General features: G+C 38.2%; 2 protein-coding genes across 3 annotated transcripts; both read right to left on the minus strand.

Moving 5' to 3' along the window:
* Nucleotides 1-329: 329 nt before the first annotated feature.
* On the minus strand, nucleotides 330-6,668 carry LOC110917755 (vacuolar-sorting receptor 1). Of its 2 annotated transcripts, none has more exons than XM_035985859.1 (12): nucleotides 6,179-6,668; nucleotides 4,671-5,363; nucleotides 4,512-4,621; nucleotides 4,353-4,422; nucleotides 4,205-4,288; nucleotides 3,598-3,674; nucleotides 3,278-3,359; nucleotides 3,097-3,179; nucleotides 1,428-1,494; nucleotides 1,209-1,337; nucleotides 708-814; nucleotides 330-618 (listed from the first exon to the last, which is right to left on the minus strand). In XM_035985859.1, exons 1-12 carry the CDS (start codon nucleotides 6,462-6,464, stop codon nucleotides 517-519), a joined length of 1,890 nt encoding a protein of 629 aa, XP_035841752.1. In that variant the 5' UTR covers nucleotides 6,465-6,668; the 3' UTR covers nucleotides 330-516. The 2 variants fall into 2 exon arrangements, with proteins under 2 accessions (XP_035841752.1, XP_022017906.1); XM_022162214.2 differs by having other exon boundaries at nucleotides 4,512-4,600; nucleotides 6,179-6,667.
* Nucleotides 6,669-7,409: 741 nt separating this feature from the next.
* Nucleotides 7,410-8,599, minus strand: LOC110919354. The gene is made up of 2 exons (XM_022163628.1): nucleotides 7,999-8,599; nucleotides 7,410-7,945 (listed from the first exon to the last, which is right to left on the minus strand). The coding sequence occupies exons 1-2, from the start codon at nucleotides 8,597-8,599 to the stop codon at nucleotides 7,410-7,412; spliced, it is 1,137 nt and encodes a 378-aa protein (XP_022019320.1).
* Nucleotides 8,600-22,309: the final 13,710 nt, after the last annotated feature.

Here is a 22,309-nt window from a genome sequence, read left to right on the forward strand (position 1 = left end):
CCTTTTGAGCATATAAAGACTTTATTTTGTATTTTTCTTTTTCGGGCGTTATAACGAGTGTCGGTATCATAACGAACCGACATCAATATCAACCAAATTCCGACCATGTAACGCAGGTAAAACCCCCCAACTTTTTATTTATAGCAACTATCATCCTATAAGTACTTTTGTTATTGATTTTTTCAAGTTGTTTTACTCTATATTATGATGATTTAGAGTTAAAATATATATGTGATGAAGTTCAAATGGGAAAATGGATTCTGTAATAAATTAAAATTCTATCTTGACGAAACCAAAGCAAATATAAAAAATCTGAATGGGAAAGGAGCAATGTTGAAGAAACCATTTTATTTTAAATATTTTCACCCAACCAACTACGTAAACTACTTGTTTTATAACTTAAAAAAAAAAAACAAAAGAAAATGTAGTATAAACAGATGAGAACTTCATGAAAACATATAGACAACACTAACAAAAACCGTTAAATAAACCCTTCTCTATCTTTGTTGCCCTCTTTTACACGTTACCCCGAGTCGGCCCATGAACTTCAATCTCCGCTTGGTTGTCCAAGGGCATATACTGTGCCATGATAGCCCGGATCTCGGAATCCATGTATGTCTGCACATCATGAACCATTACATTAAAAAAGCCATCCATATGGGTTGTTAGCTATACTTTCGAGGATTGTAGGAGGAATGGTTGCTTACCCGGACCCTGTACTTGTAGAATGCATATCCTGCTGCTCCAGCAACTGCCAGACCCAGGATCATCACCCACACGAATCCCCAACTCACTTCTGATTTACCATCTTTACCTACATCATCATGCCACGTGTATGTATTGTTATGTAATTTATGATCAACTGTTAATATCTTTTTAAATTGTTTTCTTTTTACTTACAGATGCGTATGTTTACGTGCATAAAAGAACATCAAGCTTAATTTTTTCAAATGCTTTTTTTTTAATTTTAACCGTTTACCCACGCATGTGTCGTAAACAAAATTTGTTCATATTTATTTTCGAATTTCATGACAGACGAATTAACATTGAATCTCTGTCATTTTCCTCTAGTTAAAGTTTTTTAGTAATGAAAAAATGAACTATTAATTATGTTCTGCGTTCCACACACACACACACATATACATATATATATATATATATATATATATATATATAGACACAGAGAGAGAGAGAGTACGAGGACTCACTAATACAAGTGTCATGTTCTCTCATGTAGAGCAAACTACCACTGCAGCTACAGTCATAACTACCCCATGTATTCTTGCATTTGCACTCCGGACACTGACACGCCGTCTTCTCTTTGCATTCATCAACATCTGAACATAATAACAACAAAAAGAACACTTGAACTCAGACAACAACCTTAATTGCATCAAAGAATTGTTTTGCTCAGGGTGAAAGAAGACCTTCACAACTGTTAACTCCGTCTCCCTTGAACCCCGGTGGACACTTGCAGCCTTTCGTATGGTCGTCCTGCAACACAACATAAAGTTTTATTACCAAAAGACGATTAATAAGAGAAGTATTTGATCTAATACCCGTCATGCCCATGCCCATGCCCATGCCCATGCATATACACATAAGCCTTGGTGAATCGTATTGATATGCATAATACATAAATGGATAATTTGCACTTTACGTCCTTTATGTTTCAATGAAGTTACAGGCGCTGTCCTTTAACTACGAAAATTACACTAGATGTCCTTTAAGTATCTATCATCCATCAAGCGGTATCCTTTTGCCCTAATCGTGTTAATTTTTAACGTTAAATCAGGTCATGTGCCACTAACATGAGGGCATAATGGTCATTTATATTCCCCCTTTTAATTTTATTTTAAAAAGACTAAAGCATGCAAAAATAAAATTAGAAATTAGATATTAAAAATATATAAAGATCTCATCTCCATGCCAATCAGATACCCCTGATCTGAACACTCATCTTCTCAGGCCGACCACACCATACACCCCTTCCGACGATCCATCTTTCTCCGGCCGGCCACACCATACCCCCCTCCAGCCAGCCACACCATCAGCCCACACCTTCGTTTCTTGTTCGAAACAACCCACACACCCAACATCTTCGTCGTCATCAACATCGTCGGCATCTTTGGGCGGCAGCAACCACGGTGCTCCGGTCTGATGACAAAACATTTAACGGATGGCGATGGAACTCCAACCGGGGTTTTATGTACTCGATTCCGTTGGATCTAAATCCTAATCGTGACAACGACCGTGTATGGCTCTGGATCAGCGACTACAAGTTGATTATTCGGTAACAAAGAGATTCCAACGACTTTCACTCAAAACAGACCAACATGAGGTGGTGATGGTGGTATTTTGGTCACTTTGGTTGTCAATTTCCGGTCAGATCTAGGTTGTCGGATAACTGTCGGTCTAAACCCTTCATACCATTCATCATTTTTATAATTCGGTTTTTGTCAATATCGTTTCGAGGTAACATTCACATGCAGTTTTGTGGCAACATAAGGCAATGTACGATCAACTCATGTGGAGTATATCACTTTATGTGTTGAATTTGATTAATTTAAGTGTTACAAAGCTCTAGTTTGTCGAAGGGGGTGGGGAAAAAGGAGTTAGGGCAGCCTATAAACCCTAGTTGTAGGAGGTGATGTTGTGGCTGGTCGCTTGTGAGTGTAGAACAATTGAAAAGGGGGAGAATTTATTGCAGAATTATTTGGTTAAAAGGCAATACTATCCACACGTGATATGCACGTGAGGGGATTTAACTAGAAAAGTTAACTGGGTTTAGAGGAAAGGATACCGCCTGTTGATATGTTTAAACGTAAAAGACAGAGAGTATAATTTTTATAGTTGAAGGACACCGCCTGATGAAACATTGAAACATAAAGGACGAAAATTGCAATTTAGCCTTACATAAATATGTGTATGTGGAGGGACATTCATATAAGAAGCAATAATATGCTGAGAACTGCCAGAACCAAACTGCACTTGTACAAGTGCATTATGTGGTTCCTGTAGTTGTCAACATAATCATGGTTCTGAAATGAGCGTGCATGTATATCAAGTATAAAGATAGAGAAAGAGAACGCTAACAATGCAAGCAGAGTAGGTCCTGCCCTGCTGTGTGCCTTTCCAACAACCTCCATTATTAACTTCACAGCGTAGTGCTCCCGAAGCTGTAAAATGAAAAAAATAAATAAATGGTTTTTCCTCTAGTTAATATCCGTTTACTCATAATCAGGTTATGATGATCAAATAATTACATTCAGAATACCTTCACAGTGTTTATAGCCATCACCAACAAACTTTACACCTTGCACAATCGGGCATTCACAAACTCTCCCTCGAAATGTATCCTATACAGATGCCCATCAAATAAAACAACTTATAACCAATGATCTCTTGGCCTAGTGGTTAAGGGGGCGGTGGGAAGCTTTGCTTCTCTTGGAGGTCCTGGGTTCAACTCCAGGCAAGGGGGTTTTAATACTAACTTGGTGATACTAACTACGAACCCGTTTAGCGATATCCTAATCGTACGCCGTTCAAAAAAAACTTATAATTAAATAATGAAATAAAAACGAGCATCTAAAGTACCCGGCATGCTGTAATATTGGCAGCTTTGTCCATCCAGCACCCACCATTGTTGTCTAGACACTCATTTGTTTCTATTTCTGTAAACAACATACAACAAACTATATTAAACAACATACACAATGATACCACTATACCAGTGGTCCCTTATTTGATGTTACAAGTATGTTTCTTTACATGCAAATTTCCCTAGATATGTAGTTTATGCACAGATATCATTATCAAGATCATCATCATGCGTAAATCCCACCAATAGAAAAGCTAAGGTAGGGTCTGAGGAGGGTATAATGTAGACAGCCTTACCTCTACCCATTAGAAATAGAGAGGCTGCTTCCAGTGAGACCCCCGGCTCGATAGTAGTTTTGCATCAAGCCTTGGACATAAGGCACATAACACTCAGCAGCAATTAAGACAAAGGCCGATTAGTGCATGTACTCCCTTGTCTTTCGGCTATCAACGCCACCACATGATGCATGATTAACCATCCCCCTCTTTTAACGTTATTTTCACGAAATTCGTAAAATAACGTTAAAATTAGTGCACTTTCACTTTTGCCCCCCGAGCGCCCACACATATATACATTATATGCACAGATATAAGTTACACTAACCATCACTCAAACATATGGCTGGCTCAGTGGTCTCTTCAAATCCTGAGCAAATAGCCTTTAGGACAGCTTGTTTTGCAAGCTTACCTGAAACAATCACAAGAAGTTTGTAAGTATACAAACAATCGGATACTTTTGGTTCATGACATACCCCTATATTGTCTGTTATTGATGACGAGAGTTGGGAGTATTGTTACATCCCCACGTGAACCCTTGCCTATCTGCAGAATTAGCACATTATATTTGCATTTAGTGTGTGCAAATTGCAACAAAACTTTGTTACAGTCAACTAACTGTCAATAGATGATACCTGTGCTTGTTGCTCAGCCTTGAGTACAGGGTTATCGACGTCTGCTTCTGTGTCACCAACACACTCATCAATCTTCTTCAAATCAACACCTGAGATTGACAACACATTATCTATCAATCAATCAGCATACACCAAGTGCTTAAAACTAAATGAACTCACCAAGTGACTTAATAACTTCATCTGCACACTCTTTAGTGTACTTTTTATCTTTCATGGGGCACCTGATAGAAAAATCAGTCACATAATCCCACCAAAGCCAAGGCTTCCCGGTTTCATTCGCCACCTTGTAAAAGCAGGCCTGCCTTAAATTTTGAACCACCACATCTTTCCCATCGTACCCTTTACTAAAATCTTGCTCGGGATCCGGAGCACAATATCTTCCATGATTAATACATTGAGATTTGCACTGTTTGCTAAACGTGAACACCTCAGGGCAATACCAAGTGATATAATACGGTGTAAACTGAGTGTACCCTTTTTTCTCAAGTATTTGAGCCGCCCCTTTAAAATTTTTCACAAAATTTATTTGGCTGTCACACTTGGTCCCACACTCGTCATTACTATTTGTCCAAAACTCATACTCTACGCGCTCATCAGGGTGAGGGAGAGCTTCTGTCCAATCGAGTTTTATATTTACCATATCGCCCTTGTTTAAAGCTTTCTTTATTGAATTTCCGAGTGACATGCTAATGAGAGCAGATGGGATTGTTATGTTCTGTACGTAATCTGCATGCACGTTTTCTTCTTCAGGCATATCCATGGTGATCAATGGCTCGGGTCTGTTGTCTACAACAAGAACGGCTGCAGCACCACCTTTTTGTGCATTCCATGCCTTTAATGTAAAGAAACAATCTGCCACATCAAAGTAACTATAGTTATATTTACATTCCCTTAAGAAAACCGACTACTTTAGCTACACAATTTAACATACGAGACGGGTATGCTATATTTACCAGAGAAAGCACTTAATTGAATCAAAGGAACAAACTTGACTATGAACGAAAAGTCAAGGCTCTTTATGAACATGCTCAACTGATCCCAAGTAAAGTACAACAAAAGTTTTCAAAACAAAAGTTGTTTGGAACTTTGGATGTGCATATATAAGTTTTTCATGATGCACATGTGATGTGGTAGACCATCGGTTACAATGGGCCTGAGATTTTCAGAACTTTCTGAACAAATTTGAGCAACAATTGAGCAGTGAGTTTTGAGTATTTGAACAAATTAGACCCTTGATGGAACACAGATAATGAGAATATCTTATATTATACTGTTTAAAAGTTAACAATTTAGAATATTGTTTACAAAAGTTAATTTTTTTTTTTTAATAACAAACACTTCACATACATGTTGGATGTGCATCACATATGGGCTTTTGGGATCAAAACGCATCCGAGCTTTCTAAAACCACAATTTTTTTGGGTTACCCAAAATAGCCAGTTTATAGGCACATCCAAACACCCCCTAACACACAAGTAGGGCAATTTCAGTTCACTTTTTGAAGTCTTTAACCATCATCTTTAGATTGTTCTAAAAAAAAAGGTATCCCTGCATACAAGAAACCTTATAATAGCCAAACAGAAGGAAACCCCAATAACTACAAACTGAAACTAGCAAATTACAATAATAATGAAAAGCCATTTGATTGAAGAAAAAAGAAGCATTACCGCCACGATCAAGTAGAAGAAAAAGGGGAAGACCACCAGCAGGCTCCGATTTCAAAGATGAATCAAAGGTTTCACACGCCTTCTGGTTGGATTTTGGGTACCCAACATAACCAGATAATGTTCCACCATATTGAGGGACACCAAAATTCCCAATTGCACATTCATATGTTCCTTTCAAATTATCAGGTGATGACACCCTCAAGCTGTTCTTTTCCACCACAAATCTACCCAAACACGGCCCACACATGATGAACATAATAAACCAAACCAAAACTATAAACCCCATTACTCACTTTCACTGATGAAACTGACCCTCAAATTAGGAAATTGGGGAGTATGTATGTATGTATGTACGTGTTACTTATAATCTGTGATACTGCTGATACATACATACATATACATACAGGCTTTAAGCTAAATATATACACAAGACGAAGATGCACAAAGTTTGCTTAATCTGCACGTAAATTCAACTCCAAGGGTTCAAGATAAACTTTTATTACTACTTTCTATTTATTTATATGCGATTCTTATTTAACCCGATAAGAATACATTATTGGACATTAGGGTATACTGTGTGGACCGGCAAAGGGAAGTGGCAAACTGGTTTGCCGCGCGGCAACACCGCCGCCAACCCCTTTGCCGGGTCGGTTTGGTTAGTCATGCGGTGACCGTTTGCCGTGCGGGAATCATGAGAGAGAGGGGGTAGTGTGAGAGAGAGAAGGTAGTGTGGGTGGGGTCATTCCAATCTCAACCAATCACACATTTTTTTAAATAGTTTACCACTTCACCAAGTGTTTAACCATTGTCAATACTTTTGAGCATAGTTTACCACTTTGACATGGCACACTCTCATTGGTTGATTTTTTACTTTTGAGCATAGATTACCACTTTGACATGGCACACTCTTATGTGAGTTGGAGGCTTTGTATGACACATGGTATTTGTGGGCTTCACCATTTCACACCCAAAAAGTTGGGTGTGGAAGGGGCGTAGGGTGCCATGTGGATAGAGTTTTAATTTTTTTTTTATGTTAATCATAAAATTTAAATAAAGTAATTTTAAAAAACTACAATAAAATAATACATTACAACAAAAAAAAAAAAATCAATCAATCATCTTCATCTTCCATTGAGTCGAATCTAGGAAGTATCAAAACATGTTGTACCAAATCAGCTCGAAGGTTTGAACTTATTTGTCTTGACTCGATTAGATTTTGGTTTTGCGTTCTCTATTCGTTACTAATGTCTTCGTTATTTGATGCGGTCTCCTCGCCATAATATTCAACTATTGCACGCCCTTCATCCTCTAAAATCATGTTGTGTAGAATGATGCACGCGTACATCACGTTTCTTATTTGATCTTTTTCATACAATCTACAAGGCATGCTCAAAATGCGCCACTTTTTCTGCAAAACACCAAATGCTCGCTCAACGTTTTTGTGTGCCGCCATCTGAACTTTGTTAAACTTTATTCTTTTAGGATCTAGGGTTCCCTCTCTTGAAAATGATTTCACAAAAACAGCCCACTCAGGGTAAATTCTATCAACAAGATAGTACCCATACTTGTATTCACCATTTACAATAAATGTTCCTTTTGGTCCAACACCATTTACTAGATCATTGAAAAGGGGCGAGTGATGTATAATGTTTATATAGTTATGTAAACTTGGCATACCAAAGAATGAATGCCAGATCCAAAGATCTTGTGATGCAACAGCTTCAAGCATCATAGTCGGCATTCCATGATATCCGCTTGTGAGAGAGCCTGCCATGTAGTCGAACAAAGTTCCCACTTCCATTTCATACAATCTAAATTACCTATCATCCCGGGGAGACCATGATATTCAGCGTGATGTTCCAAAAGTTGTTGCATATCACTAAACGTCGGTTTTCTCAAGTATCTTTTCATATATAGTTCAATGATATACGCACAAAAATTGTGAAGACTTTCCCTAGCCACTCGTGCCGACATTTTTACATAGTCGTCCATTATGTCAGAACTATTGTCGTAAGCCAATTGTCTTAGGGCGGCTGTGACCTTTTGCCACGTGGTAAATCCAATCTTACCATGCGCATCGGGTCTTTGTTGGAAATAAGGATAATTATCCTCTAAATCCTTTGATATTCTTAAAAATAAATTTTTACTCATACGAAAACGACGCTTAAACATGTTTTCATCATACGTTGGTTCGGGTGAGAAATAATCTCTTACCAGCAAATCGTTTGTGGTTTCGCGTTCACGAACTATGTACTTCCTCCGTTTGGGTTTGGGTTGGGGTTGGGAAGTCCCCTCATCTGAATCTTCAACAATAGCTTTCACGACCGTCGCCACTGTTGATAATAATATTTCCGCTCCGTCGTCGGATGAGGATGACAAAACAAATCTATCATACGAATCGCTTGAACTTGAAGAATCCATTGGAGGTTGATAGTGGTTTTTGAATTTTTTGATAGTAAAAATGGTAAGTACTATTTGATACATATAGATTATAAATAAAAGAATTTTTTTAAATAGTCGTTGGCCAACGGATAGCGCAACGGTCATATGCCAAACCAATATGTCACACCCCGATTCCCGGTGGGCCCGAATGGGTATAATCGTGACGGTTGGATAACAGTTATCACAATATAATAATATGCAGCGGAAGTATTGGAGTAAAATTATTAAATAAAGCTTGAATATATAAATGTATTACAAGCATTCGATACAAGCCCATAGGCAGGATCTAATAAACAGAGCTTTAGACATCATAGGCCTTAAGCATCGGGAGTTGCAAATTCCTTATAACTGACCCGTATTCCCAGCCTATAATAAGGTTTGGTACCTGTGGTTCAATCTTTTGAAAATACGTTAGCCAAAGCTGGTAAACACAATTAACTACTCTTTGGAAAACAGTTTTTCGAAAAGAGTTTTATACATAGAGAAACCTGTAGGTGATCTTTTAAATATTTCTTGGGATTTATTCTTGTTACCAGATTTATTATCACACCCTGACTTTTGCGGAAGCGTGGGTTTATTTGGTGTGACTTCTTAATACATAGCAATCAATCATAACAATGCTATATGATAAAAACAAGAGATGTTCATCCATTAATAAGGTTTAGAAATAACAATACAACATCATTTTTAAAATGTCGACTCATAAAACAAGATACAACCATAACATAATTTAAAACGTGTTCATATGACACATTAAAAGACTTGAATAAAAACATGGTGTAATGACATGTAACCCGTCCAGGTAAGGGTTACACCTCCTGAACCTACTACCCTGGATGACGTCTTTATTTAGTACACAGCTTGACACAAATGCAGACACTTGCCAGATCCCTTAGTTTTCCTAAAATATATGTAAGTTGAAAAATCAACAAAAGTTGAGCGAGTTCATGTGTAAGTGAGTATGTATAAACCTTTATAATGTGTTTGTATGTATGAAAAATCCCTGGTATGTAGCAATTAAGGAAAAAGAGATCACCATTGGGTTGCAAAGTCAATGATATGTGTGAAGTGATGCAGGAAGACTCAAACCTAGCAGATTTGTGCGTCGGGCACATAGTCACCACATGGTCCACTCGGCGGACTCAGGAGTGGGGCTCGCTACACCCGAATAGATCTGTCACTCATGTCCCTCGGTCCTACAACGAGGATTAATGGCCTTAAGTTCTACCTACCCACTCACATGATCTAAGTAGTATAAACCCTCCTTAAGCTAATCATACCATGTAAGTAATGTCTGTAATAATTGTAACATGTATTTCACCCCCGAAGTAGAAAACTGAAAACAGTAAAGAGAAAAGGGGGACATGAACTCACAGTATTGCGTCTTCAGTATGTGTAACCCAAGTCCCTTCAGCCAACACGACTACCTACAGTGTACTAATGTCTATTAGACGAACGGGTCGTGCCTTGTCTTAGTATTTGTGTCTTTGGGTTACGTTTCTGTTATTATTCCAAGTTATAATAATTATATTTAGTTTGGAATAATTGTTTATGCAGTATCTCTGTATTAATACTTCTTAAGTATTTTAACTTCGTATTTCCTTCCCAAGGATGAGGGTATCTTATACATGTATTTTCGTTTTTTTGTATTTGTATAACTCGCCAAGTAATGGCGTCATATTTCGGTGTATTGTTCTAAATGAAAATATGTTAATATATTCCCAATATATATTTTCAAAACCATATATTTCAAGTCTCACTTAAAAATGTATAAATAAACCTTATTTTGTTTAAGCATGTATTGTCCCTTCAGCCAACACGACTACCTACAGTGTACTAACGTCTATTAGACGAACGGGTCGTGCCTTGTCTTAGTATTTGTGTCTTTGGGTTACGTTTCTGTTATTATTCCAAGTTATAATAATTATATTTAGTTTGGAATATTTGTTTATGCAGTATCTCTGTATTAATACTTCTTAAGTATTTTAACTTCGTATTTCCTTCCCAAGGATGGGGGTATCTTATACATGTATTTTCGTTTTTTGTATTTGTATAACTCGCCAAGTAATGGCGCCATATTTCGGTGTATTGTTCTAAATGAAAATATGTTAATATATTCCCAATATATATTTTCAAAACCATATATTTCAAGTCTTACTTAAAAATGTATAAATAAACCTTATTTTGTTTAAGCATGTATTGTCCCAGAAAATATATATTTTTCTCAAAAATTATATATCTTCTAAATATACTAGGAAAATATATATTTATCTCCCAAAAATAATATATTTTCTCGTTGTCAAAAATATAATATACTTAGTAATATTTACGAAATCTTATTTTCACTGCTTTCATTTCCAAAATAATATTTATCAAAAATATATTGTAATGGTATATCCCGGAATTTTTCATAAGTTAAGTTTTCTTGTTCGGCTTCTCAATATTACGTGTGTAACTTAAATATTTTATTCCTTGTAATTTTTGGTATTATTTTTGAGTTGTAATTTCCATGGTATTTTGTAAGTTATATTATTTTTGCCCTAAAAATAATATATACCTAGTTCACAAAATAATCAAATAATCACACAAGCGTTTTAGTATAAAATATATGTTCTAAATATATATTTAACAAATTTTATTTACGAAAATCAACCTCCGATACTTGGAAATTTTTGAAATAAAATCATGGCGAAGTTTATTTTTGAAAACAAGGTTAGAAATATAGTTGTAAACATTTACTAGAAAAATATTTTCTAAGTGTTGAAATTCTAGAAAAATTTCGCCAGAGTTTCTTTTGTAAATGGAGGTGTCCATGATTTTTAGCATATCATTTTCTTTTGTAAAATCATTCAAACAATCATCAATCAACAATATACAATTTTTTGATCACCAACCTTGACAAAAATAAACATAAACCATAAACTTGTGAACTTGAAAGTTTGTAAACACATGTAGTAAATTACTAACATGCTTAGTAGGTCTTGTTATCTTTAAAAATATGATTAGTTTCTTAAAAACATTATTTTTAAAGAATGTGTATTTTTACAACTTCTAGTCATATTTTCTAAAAATATTTCTTTGTTAAATTTTCTTTCTACACAAGTGTTCCTACACTTGTTTACCCACTAAAAATATGTTTATTTCATGTAATATCCAAGTTTTAACAAAACTCGTTCCTTTCACTTGCTTCTTTCGAAAAACCACTCATAGATCTTTAGATCTACAAGTTTATAACTTTATTTTTCAAGAAAACTTATATTTATTCAAGTTCAAAGCTCATGTGTGGATGGTTTCATCATCCTTTATATCTTTAACCTTTACATCATGCTAGTTCATATTCTTTAACATGATCTAGCAAGTCTAGGTGATGAACCATCTTACTTCTACTAACAAACAACATGTATTAAGCATAACAACACAAGATCAACATGATTTCAACATCATTTAACACTACTTCATCTCTTTATCCATTCTTCATCCTTTATGTTCAAGACTAGTTTAAGTTCTTTAGAGTTTCTTAACATTTTATCATTCATTCAACTATTAACCACCAAAAATAAGAACAAGATGAAGATTTAAAGCACTTACTACTAGCACAAGGCTAGGGGAGTTTCAAAGCGTAAAAGTGGTGGATAAAAGAAAACAAGAGCGGTTCTTGAGCTTCCGAGTGCACCAAGCTTACTTGTTGGACCTCTTGCACCTTTGAGTGTATGGAAATTGCTTGAAAGAAGGCTTGGTGGTGGTGGTATAGTGGTGATAGGTTGCGGCCGAAACAAGGGAAGAGAGGAAGAGAAGTTTGTGTTGATGTTGAATTTGTGAAGTGAGAAGGTAGAGATCTAGAGGTTACTTATAAGAACCAAGTCCACCATTAATCCAACATGTAATATGTTTCACGATCCAACAACAACTTAAATAAAATAATAAAAAGAATGTGGGGGGTGTCCCACCCTCTTGTGACCGTCAAAAAGGGGGGGGGGGTAAGAGGGTTGGGTTGTAATGATAATGTAACTAATCTAGTTAAGTTTGAAGTGTTAAGTTAGTGTATTAGTGTGTGTTATATAATATAAGGTGTGTTAGGGTGTTCGGGGACCCTAACTAGCTCAGAAAAGTAAAAACAATGTGTTTAACAATATTTTTATGTTCCGGGTAAAGTCCGGTTGTTCGGTTTGGTGTTGTTCCGTTAAAGTGCTAAATTAATCCATAAAGTGTCTTTTATATTACTTTTAGTGACACATTTAATTCCCAACACTTTGGAAAATATCTAGGACTATTTTGTCAAGTTTTTTTGCACTTTACTAGCATTATTAAATGTTGAATTTTGGGTATTAAGTGCAGAATTCTGCATTTAAAGTGTGTTTTAGGCACTTCCCGGCACTTTAACTATCACCTAGCGACGCAGTTTTATGGTCCTCACTTCCCTACACACTACCCTAGTGTGATACTTTATTTCTGACTCATACTGGCCTCAAAATATTGTATGTCTATGTGCTGGCATTGTCAGCATGTCTCTGGGTTATCCGCTCACTGTGCTAATTGTGCTTTGTGCATCAAATATGTCACTAAATTTTGTATGTAATGAATGTAGTGACAGTATGAAATGTGATGCATATGTATGTGTGTAACAGAAAACAGAAAGCAGTTTAATCACAGTTGAAATTAAGCACAGTCATTAAGCACCAATTAAATATTAATTAATTGTACAGGTACCTGTAAATGTGAGGGTTGTCACATTCTCCCCCTGTTAAGAAAATTTCGTCCTCGAAATTTGTACTACCTTAACTCTTTATGGTTACGTCACACGTGTATGTATATGAATAATACCGAGGTAAATAATCACTAAATCAAATCAAACCTTACTCACAACAGGTAAGTCCAAGAATATATAGCAACCCGAATCCTAAGGTTAAAAGGTGTGTGCTTTTGGCATCTGATGTCAACAGTGCAAGACGTATTTGTCGTATCGTCTAGTGTAATCCAGCTAACAGGGGTTCCACAAAGGAGGAGTTTTGACTAGTAAGATTCTCAAATGATCAATCGTAATATGCAACGAGTTTTCACAAAACATAGCATCCGCTATATGGATTCAAAGTCAACAACCCAAATGTGATAGCAACGTGAAAAAGGATCTGTCAACTTCCGAAGAAATGAATGGTAAGGTTTAGTGTGTTGACATTCTTAAATTTCGAAGGTACACCAAATGAAATACAAGCGAATCTGGTGTATTATTGTCGTGATTCGTAGTTGCATCAGAAATGTTTAGATGATAAGTCAAACGAAAGTAACGTAGTTTTGCGTGAAACGGTTGACCATGATTAGCACAAGCTACAAGTTTGTAATGACACCACGAGGTGTCGTAATGACATAATCCAAGTATAGCGGTGACCGAACAAATTCACCGTGTTGGAAATCAAATAAAAGTGCACCGAGCAAGCCTGAAGTTTTGATTTTACACAATGTCATAGTGTTTTCAGTTGGATATGGAACATCAAAGAGCCACTGTTTTTGATTGAAGGTGGGAAAACAATAAATACCGCAGGGGGTTCAATTTATAACGAAAGAATCGTTCGAGGTACATTATGATATGAAATGAATCTATGTACCATTGTTTTGACACGCAACTATGTTGAGATCGTTTTAATCGTGTTGAACGGAACGGATTTAAAGCAAGTCAATAAATAACTAAATCCGTATATATAGGTGTTTTGGTCAAAAATTACCGAAACAATTAAGTGATCAAATTAGTTAAGTGAGGTAGTGTGCTAAAAAGTGTGTTGAAAATATGCTGGTTATGTTCTTTGGAAAAACAGTGTTCAGGATACGGCTCAGGATATTGAGCTGTATCTACGATCAAACAATGAGCAAAAAGGTAAAGTAAATGACACGAGATGTACGAGGAAAGCCCTTGATCAATCTAGATCGCCGGCATAAAACCTCGGGAGCTGACAATCGCAGCTGCCTAGTTCTTCTTATTGCTTTAAACTTCAGGATACAGTGCAGGATATAGATCAGATCGCTAAGTGTTACAATGAATTTTGTGAAAGTTGCGAGAGAGCAAGTGTTAAGAGTGTAGAGAGTGTGATTGTGATGTCCTAGTTGATCTGATATACCCACTATTTATAGTAACGAATTACAAACTAAAATTCCTATAAACATGGGATGCTCCGAACATTCCAATGTGAACGTTGTAGACCGAGTAATGCGGCTTCAACGGCTTCTTGTGAACGACTTGGACCGAGTCTTCAGTAGAAAAGGTCTTCATGAACGTTGCTAGCTTCTAACCCACGTACCTGCATTCAATCCGTTAGTGATCCTGAGGATACCATTCAGGATGTTACCAATATCCTGAGTCAGCATCCCGGATGTAAACAGATACAATATAAACAAGATATATATCAAGATATTTTCCAGGATATGGGCTCAGAATTTCACCCATAACAATTGTCCCCAAAAATGTTACCGTTTGACATCCTGCACTAACGGTTACATTTTTCACGGTGGCCGAGGTAATTAAAAGATAATACCATTGATGTGACAGCTTTCAACCACCCGGCCTATATTTACTCATCATGCCCTATATCTTCTCGTCCTTATCTCTCTTTTAACCACAATCGACAAGGAAAAAGGTAATATTCTCTCCCTCATCTTCGTATTCATCTTTTATCTTACTCCGGCAAGAATTCAGGCGACCAAATGCCTAGGCAAACGAGGTCCAGTTCAGGCGACTCGGCTCCCACATTCATCCAACAGAACCTTCTCCAAGAGCCGGAGAAGGAAGCATGTACCTTCGATAGTGCCCATCTGTCGGCCTTGAAATCCTCCGGCATCTTCCTGGAAGGGACCGTATTTAGACCGTTTGACCGGGAAATCCGGTCGGACATGGTCTCCAACGAGTGGATATGCTTTAGTGCTTTCCCCTTTACCCTAGGGCTACAATTCCCCTTTCCAGATTTCATCACCGAGTTCTTCAATATCACAAAAATCTCTTTCAGCCAAACCATGCCAATGCTCTGGCGTGTTTTATCCGTTCTTGACCAAATCAAGAGAAACCACATTCCTGATCTTTCTGTCCATGACCTCCCCCTAGCATACCGACTTAGATGCCACGGCTCTTGTCGATTCTTGTTTTACTCTACTTCTGGTGACCCACTGATACTTCGTGCCACCAGGAACGAGGATGGTTGGCAATCCAAATATTTCTTTGTAAAAAGGGATTCAATCCCTGGGGGAACGGATTATCCGATGAGATGGTTGAAGAAGGGTAGGATTTAGGGTTTAAAGATAATCCTGCCTCTTATCCTGCTTTATATCCTGAACTGACCAACTTTCTCTGTTGTGTATGCAGCTGATTTCAGGAAAGTTGCACCTCCCCTCGCTGATTCTCAAAGAAGAATAGACGCCATTAGACTCCTTCCAGAGGCAGAGAGAAGTTTCAACCCATCTCCACCAACTCCAAGCCCTCTTTCAAGCGCAAACATGTCTGGTAAGGATCCTGCAAAATATCCTGTACATACATGTTTTTATTTGATATTATTAGGAGAGGTTTAGAATTTTACTCCCTGTGTGCAGATTCCAGCAAAGTTCCAGTCTATCTAGACCTCGACGAACTCGACAGCTATCCAACTCCAACCATAGTCAAGAAGGAGGCTCCTGCTGCCACCAGCTCCAAGCCACTCCCAGCTCCCAAGGCCAACCCAAGGACTCGTGCTTCCACAGCGAAAAAGAGGAAGGGCCTTGAGGTCAGTGCTCCAAGCTCAGGAGGGTTCTCCTATGACGATCTCAGCTTTACCGATTCCTTAGAGCCAATGACATCCTTCCTTAACAAGGTAATATCCTGACGCATACTCTGCATATATATCCTGCACATATATCCTGCACGGATATCCTAACAGGATATCCTGATAGGATATCTTGGTCATTATATATATATATTCTGTAACATTTGTGCTTGTAATCATTGTGAACAGTTCAATTATCAATAAAACAATGTTATTTTATCCCAATGATTGTTTGATTATGTTTTACATTTTTCATGTTTTGACTTTCGTTCAATTTCAAACTCTACATCGCTTTCTGGAGCATTATACGCAAACTGGTGCGTAAACGTACTCAGTTTAATGCGACAAATACTCCGGAACATCAACATATACTCAACATACCTTAAATAACCTTTACATAACTTAGAAATAAGTTTTGAAGGCTTTGGTATAGCAAAAACAAGTTAATTCGCTTACAGGGACTAAACTTGACAAACTGCGAAAGTATGCCAATTTGAACTGTAACGAACATTCCGGAACATGTCCATAAGTTAAACATACCATAAATATCCTTTACATAGCTTAGAAATAGGCTTTGAGAGGTTTGGTATGCTAAAACAAACTTTTGGATCATTCAGGGACTAAAAGTGTCAAAAAGTGCATAAGTTTGCACTTTCGCACATAACTTATGTTCTGAATACATCCGGACATCCAAAAATTTATGTAAGCATCCTTATATTATGCCTTAGTGTTTGGCATGAGAAAAATCCATTCGTCGCGTCATTTGGATCGTCTTTCACGCTTATGCGCATTCCGTCGTAATTAAGCGAACATCGCGATCGTACGGCCAAACGAACTGACATCCGACATATTTTTGGGCATGTTTCATGTCCACAATGTTTAGGCATCATTTTAGGGCCTTAAAGATGACTTTACAGGTCTTAAAGGGGCTGGAAATAGCTTAAAAACGCAACAGGGGCTGAATATGTAAATTCTGCAAGTGGTGCAGATCAGAGGGGCCAGGCGGCCCGCGTGAAGATTGCCCAAAACATGAGGCGGGCCGCGTGAACATGTCTGACAGAAGATTTTGCATTTAATGCAGAATCTGGCCTTTCGTTCGATCAAAGGGCGATGCCTTTTCACCCAAATGAAGGGCCAAGGGTCAAGTTCACTGAATCTAACCCCTGGACACATGTACGCACGAGATCAAGGCACGATATTCGATAAAACGATCCTAACGGTTCCACTTTTCCTATAAATACCCCCCCCCCTTTTGTGTAAAAACCCACAAATCAGATCTAAATGCTCTAAGTTGATGCCTTTGCTTCATACCTGAGCTATTGGATCTTGATTAGCACTCGGGGACCCTCCGTAAGTCTTCTTTCGCTCTTTTATTCGCTTTTCGAGTCCGAAAGTCAACGTTTTGTTGACTTTCTGCATTGACCAGCTTATGGTCGATGCGAAGTTCATGGAACTTCATAACGTGAGCGTGATCACGATGGTTATGGTCCATAGTGACCATACCTACTGATCACCATGTTATCTAGGCTCAGTGACGAGTCGTAGTTTCGGCCAAAATGTGCATTCTTGCATGTTTTGTAACCAAACTACTCGTGGGCATCAAAGCCGTTTGTTTTGATGCCAAACCTGTTTTCAAACTTAGTTAAGCATGTTCTAACATGCTTAGCTCGTCACTTTTAGTTTAGTGCTTATATAGGGTCGTAAGGTAAGCGATCTAAACCATCGCTTATACTTTCGAACCCGACCCATTTGGTCGGTCATTAGGACCTGACCAAACACATTAGGTGACCATAGCTATAACCTTCCGAGGTTATACCTTGTGGTCACGATGTTAGGCGTTCCAGACGCGTTCTACGCGAAAGACGCGTAAGGTGGCATAAGCTACCTAAACGGGTCGTGATGGACCGTAAGCACTTAGGTTAAGTTTCATTTTAGTATGTAGGCTTTGTTAAACCATATTACACGAGTCTCCATACTCGTTTGGTTTTCGAACCCGCGTACTGTCCGATCCTTCCGATTTGGTCCGGTATATTAACATAAGCTACCTATTAGGTGTCGTTGATATTCCGTGATCTTTAGCATTATCTGGTTATTATACAAGGAACTCAAAGCAATCTCAGGTGAGTACATAGAACCCCTCGTTTACTGTTTTCCAACTGTTTTGGGGTGAAACACATGTGCCTACCTGTTACATTCATGCTTTCCATGTTTTCACATCATATGCCTGCTATGTTGTTAGTACATTATAGTACACGATTTCATTACATTTTATGCTATGTATGCCCATTGTGTGCGTACTTAGTACATTGATTTACATAAACATTTCTGTTGCATATGTTTACTCAGCATATGGACACATTGATTTACATAAACATTTCTGTTGCATATGTTTACTCAGCATATGGACACATTGATTTACATAAACATTTCTGTTGCATATGTTTACTCAGCATATGGACACATTGATTTACATGAACATTTCTGCTGCATATGTTTACTCAGCATATGGGCACATGCCTTCATTTTGTTATGACATTTGGTTTGTTTAACATGGGACAATACATTCATTAACATTAGCTACGCCGTTCGTTAGTAGGTAGTGGTACCATAGGAATTGACAACTCCCGTTTCTGAAGTCCTGGGTTTGATAGGACTGGAAGGAATGACCGAATTCGATATACATAACTTAGATAAACCTTTAATTTGTTTAAGGGTTTATCGCCGCAGTCTCAAGGCTTGGATGTATGCATAGTTTACAATACCGCATAAATGTTAATCTCAATAGAGCATGCATTTTCCGCAGAACATAACGTTGATTTAAACCACGTTTTACTTCAACGACTTGTTTTGTGCATATGGTTTAAGTTGATACATTTCGCTTACCATACATGATACATTTTGGGACGCACATTACATGATTTACATTGAACATAAACACGTCGACATTGACATACACATTTGGTGGTTTACATTTGAACATAAACATTTGACATGGCTTACAATAACACTTGACATTTGGTTTACACATGAACAATTTACATGGTGGATTGGTTTGGGTAAATGATTTAAGTAACGTGGCGTATGTAATATGATACAAACATGGTGGTTACGCCGCTGGTACTTCCTATATATAAATGTTTGTATAATGTTACATATCGTGGCGTTATCTAAGTCATTTCAGTTTAGACACATTACATTTTACATAAATAACATATTCTTCACAAGACATTATTTTCACAAACAACTTATCTTATTCAACTCATTTTACTTGGTTATTCGTTTAACCTTGCACTTATCTATACATATCGTTTGATGTTATCGTTTTTCAAATGGTTTACAAAGCAAAACAAATTACAAGGTTCATGACTGACTGTTATTAAACATTTCTTTAAACACAAGTCATGAATCCCATTTTCACAAAACCTATGTATCTCACAGGCATTTTTATGCTGACGTACCTACTTTCACATGTGTTTTCAGGAGCTGTTCCATAGGACGATGAACACGACACTAGGGCGGACCTGTGCCTTAGAGACTAAAAACGAAGCTAGACTAGTTTAATCATGCTATAAACTTTGTATTTTCCTGTTTTGAAACAATGGAACACTCTTGTCAATAAATAAAATGTAACTTTAATTTCCATGGTTGTATAACAATTAATTCTGTCCACAACACTCCCCGGCGTTTCCGCCGCGGTTGCATGTTATACGCGGCCGGGGTGTGACAGAAGAGTTGGTATCAGAGCCATTGGTTATAGGGAATTAGGTTATTAGTAATACTTTGACCTAGACTATAACTTTCTAGGACCCTAACACAAGTTATCTTGTGTTTAGAGTTTAAAACATGCACATCACCTATCCTTAGGTGATAACCACAACGGAACTTCGGTTCCGAATCCGCTTTGAAAATTAATCATCTGTTCTAGGATGATTGATTACTAGGTTTTGAACCCTTTGTTATAAGGTTTTGAACCCCTTTGGATTTTCAAAAATCCCGTCAAAGTGTTGGGTTAATAGTGTGAACACGTGCGAACTGGAAGGGTGAATGCCTGTACCCTGAGTTTTCTGTCTAAGGCTAGAGTGTTCGTACAAATCCACATAATCGGACCAGTCACTCTTACCTGGGAACTCTTGGGGTGAGTGTTCACTTATAGGCGAGCATGTCTTCGCGATACACTAATTCTAACCCATTTACTTTGACTAGACATTTCACGTCGCTTATTTGCTTTGCGATGCATAACCGCCATCTTTGCTTTTGATTGCTTTTGCTTCATCTCATTCTCTTCATCCAATCATCTCACTCGTTTCATTTCATGTTTTTCTCTTCTAGAATGCCTCCTCGACGCGACAACGAGATAGCTACTGCCGAGCTGGCGGAGATTATTGCGCAGCAGATGGCTGCTCAATTTCCGAATCTCTTTGCTCAATGGAACCAGGCCAACAACAACAATGGTACATGCAAATACAAGGATTTTAGCTCAGCTAAGCCACTCAAGTTTAGTGGTTCTGAGGGAGCAACTGGGCTTCTTCAGTGGTTCGAGAGCATCGAGAACACTTTCCGTCATGTGCAGTGTCCTGACAATCGCAAAGTCGAGTTTTCTTCAAGCGTGTTTCAGAAGAGGGCTCTTACATGGTGGAATGGGGTTATGAGAGATCAAGGTGCAGAAGTTGCTCTAGCCCAAACATGGGCTGAACTGAGAGCTCTTATGATGAGGGAGTTTTGTCCTCGTCATGAGCAACGAGCGTTGGAGAAAGAATTTGATGTGTTGAAGCAAGATAGTGGCGAGCACAGGGCTTATACAGATAGATTTGAGGAGCTGAGTCTTCTTTGCCCAACTATGGTTACCCCACTCGATAAGGCCATCGAAAGGTACATCGACGGCCTACCTGACTCAGTACAAGACATTCTCACTGGTAGCAACCCTACCACACTCCGTCAGGCAATCGAGTTATCAGCGACACTGACTGAGTCGCAGATCCGAAAGAATAAACTACACAGGAAGGGTGACAAGGGCAAGAAGCAGTCGGCTGACAAGGAGGATAGTAAGAAAGGTCAGAACAAGAAAGGAAAGGACTCTGGTTCCTCAAGGGGGTCAAGGAAGCGTAAGGCTTCCCAAAATTTTGCTGTCACTGCCCAAGCAAACCAGGCAGCTCCCAACCAGCCTCCAGCAAAGAAACCCTACTCAGGAAGTGCACCTTTGTGCAATCGATGCAACAGTCACCACCAGCCACAATATCAGTGCCGTTTCTATACTAACTGTGGGAAGTCAGGTCACCTTGCCAATGTTTGTCGGTTTGCTCAGAATCACGCAGTCCAGAACCCTGCTCCACAAGTTGCTCAACAACAGGGTCAGGCTGCACGACCAAACTACCCACCAGGTGCATGTTATAATTGTGGGGATCTGACCCACTACAGAAATCAGTGTCCAAGACTAGTCAACCAGAACCAGAATGCAAACCAGAATCCGGCACCGGCTCGAGGTCGAGTCTTTAACATGAATGCACAAGAAGCACAAGCAGACAACGAGGTGGTGAACGGTACGTTCTTTATTAATAATCAGCCAGCATCTGTTCTTTTTGATTCGGGTGCCGACAAGAGCTTTGTGTCATTGTCTTTTGAGACAATGCTTCGCGTGTCTAGAACAAAACTAGGTAAACCTTTGACAGTAGAGGTTGCCAGTGGTGAACCCATTGTTCTTAATTCTGTTCTACGCAACTGCCAGTTGAATCTTAATGACCATATTTTTCCTATTGACCTCACGCCAATGCAACTTGGAAGCTTCGACGTTATTGTGGGAATGGATTGATTATCCAAGCATCGCGCAGAGATAGTTTGTTCTGAGAAGATTGTTCGTGTACCGCTATCGACAGGTGAGATCCTACAGGTCCATGGTGAGAAGCCTGCCGGTGGTCTC

This window comes from Helianthus annuus, chromosome 16, assembly GCF_002127325.2.
Source record: "Helianthus annuus cultivar XRQ/B chromosome 16, HanXRQr2.0-SUNRISE, whole genome shotgun sequence".
NCBI classification, from domain to species: Eukaryota; Viridiplantae; Streptophyta; class Magnoliopsida; order Asterales; family Asteraceae; genus Helianthus; species Helianthus annuus.

Excerpts from the sequence above, each read along its gene's own strand:
- LOC110917755 (XM_035985859.1), bottom strand. The coding sequence starts at position 6,464 with ATGGGGTTTATAGTTTTGGTTTGGTTTATTATGTTCATCATGTGTGGG. Across the intron at positions 4,289-4,352 it reads CAATAACAGACAATATAGGG|GTAAGCTTGCAAAACAAGCT; the intron begins GTATGTCATGAA and ends TGATTGTTTCAG. Across the intron at positions 1,495-3,096 it reads GGACCTACTCTGCTTGCATT|GACGACCATACGAAAGGCTG; the intron begins GTTAGCGTTCTC and ends GTTGTGTTGCAG.
- LOC110919354 (XM_022163628.1), bottom strand. The coding sequence starts at position 8,599 with ATGGATTCTTCAAGTTCAAGCGATTCGTATGATAGATTTGTTTTGTCA. Across the intron at positions 7,946-7,998 it reads TGGTCTCCCCGGGATGATAG|GCTCTCTCACAAGCGGATAT; the intron begins GTAATTTAGATT and ends ACTACATGGCAG.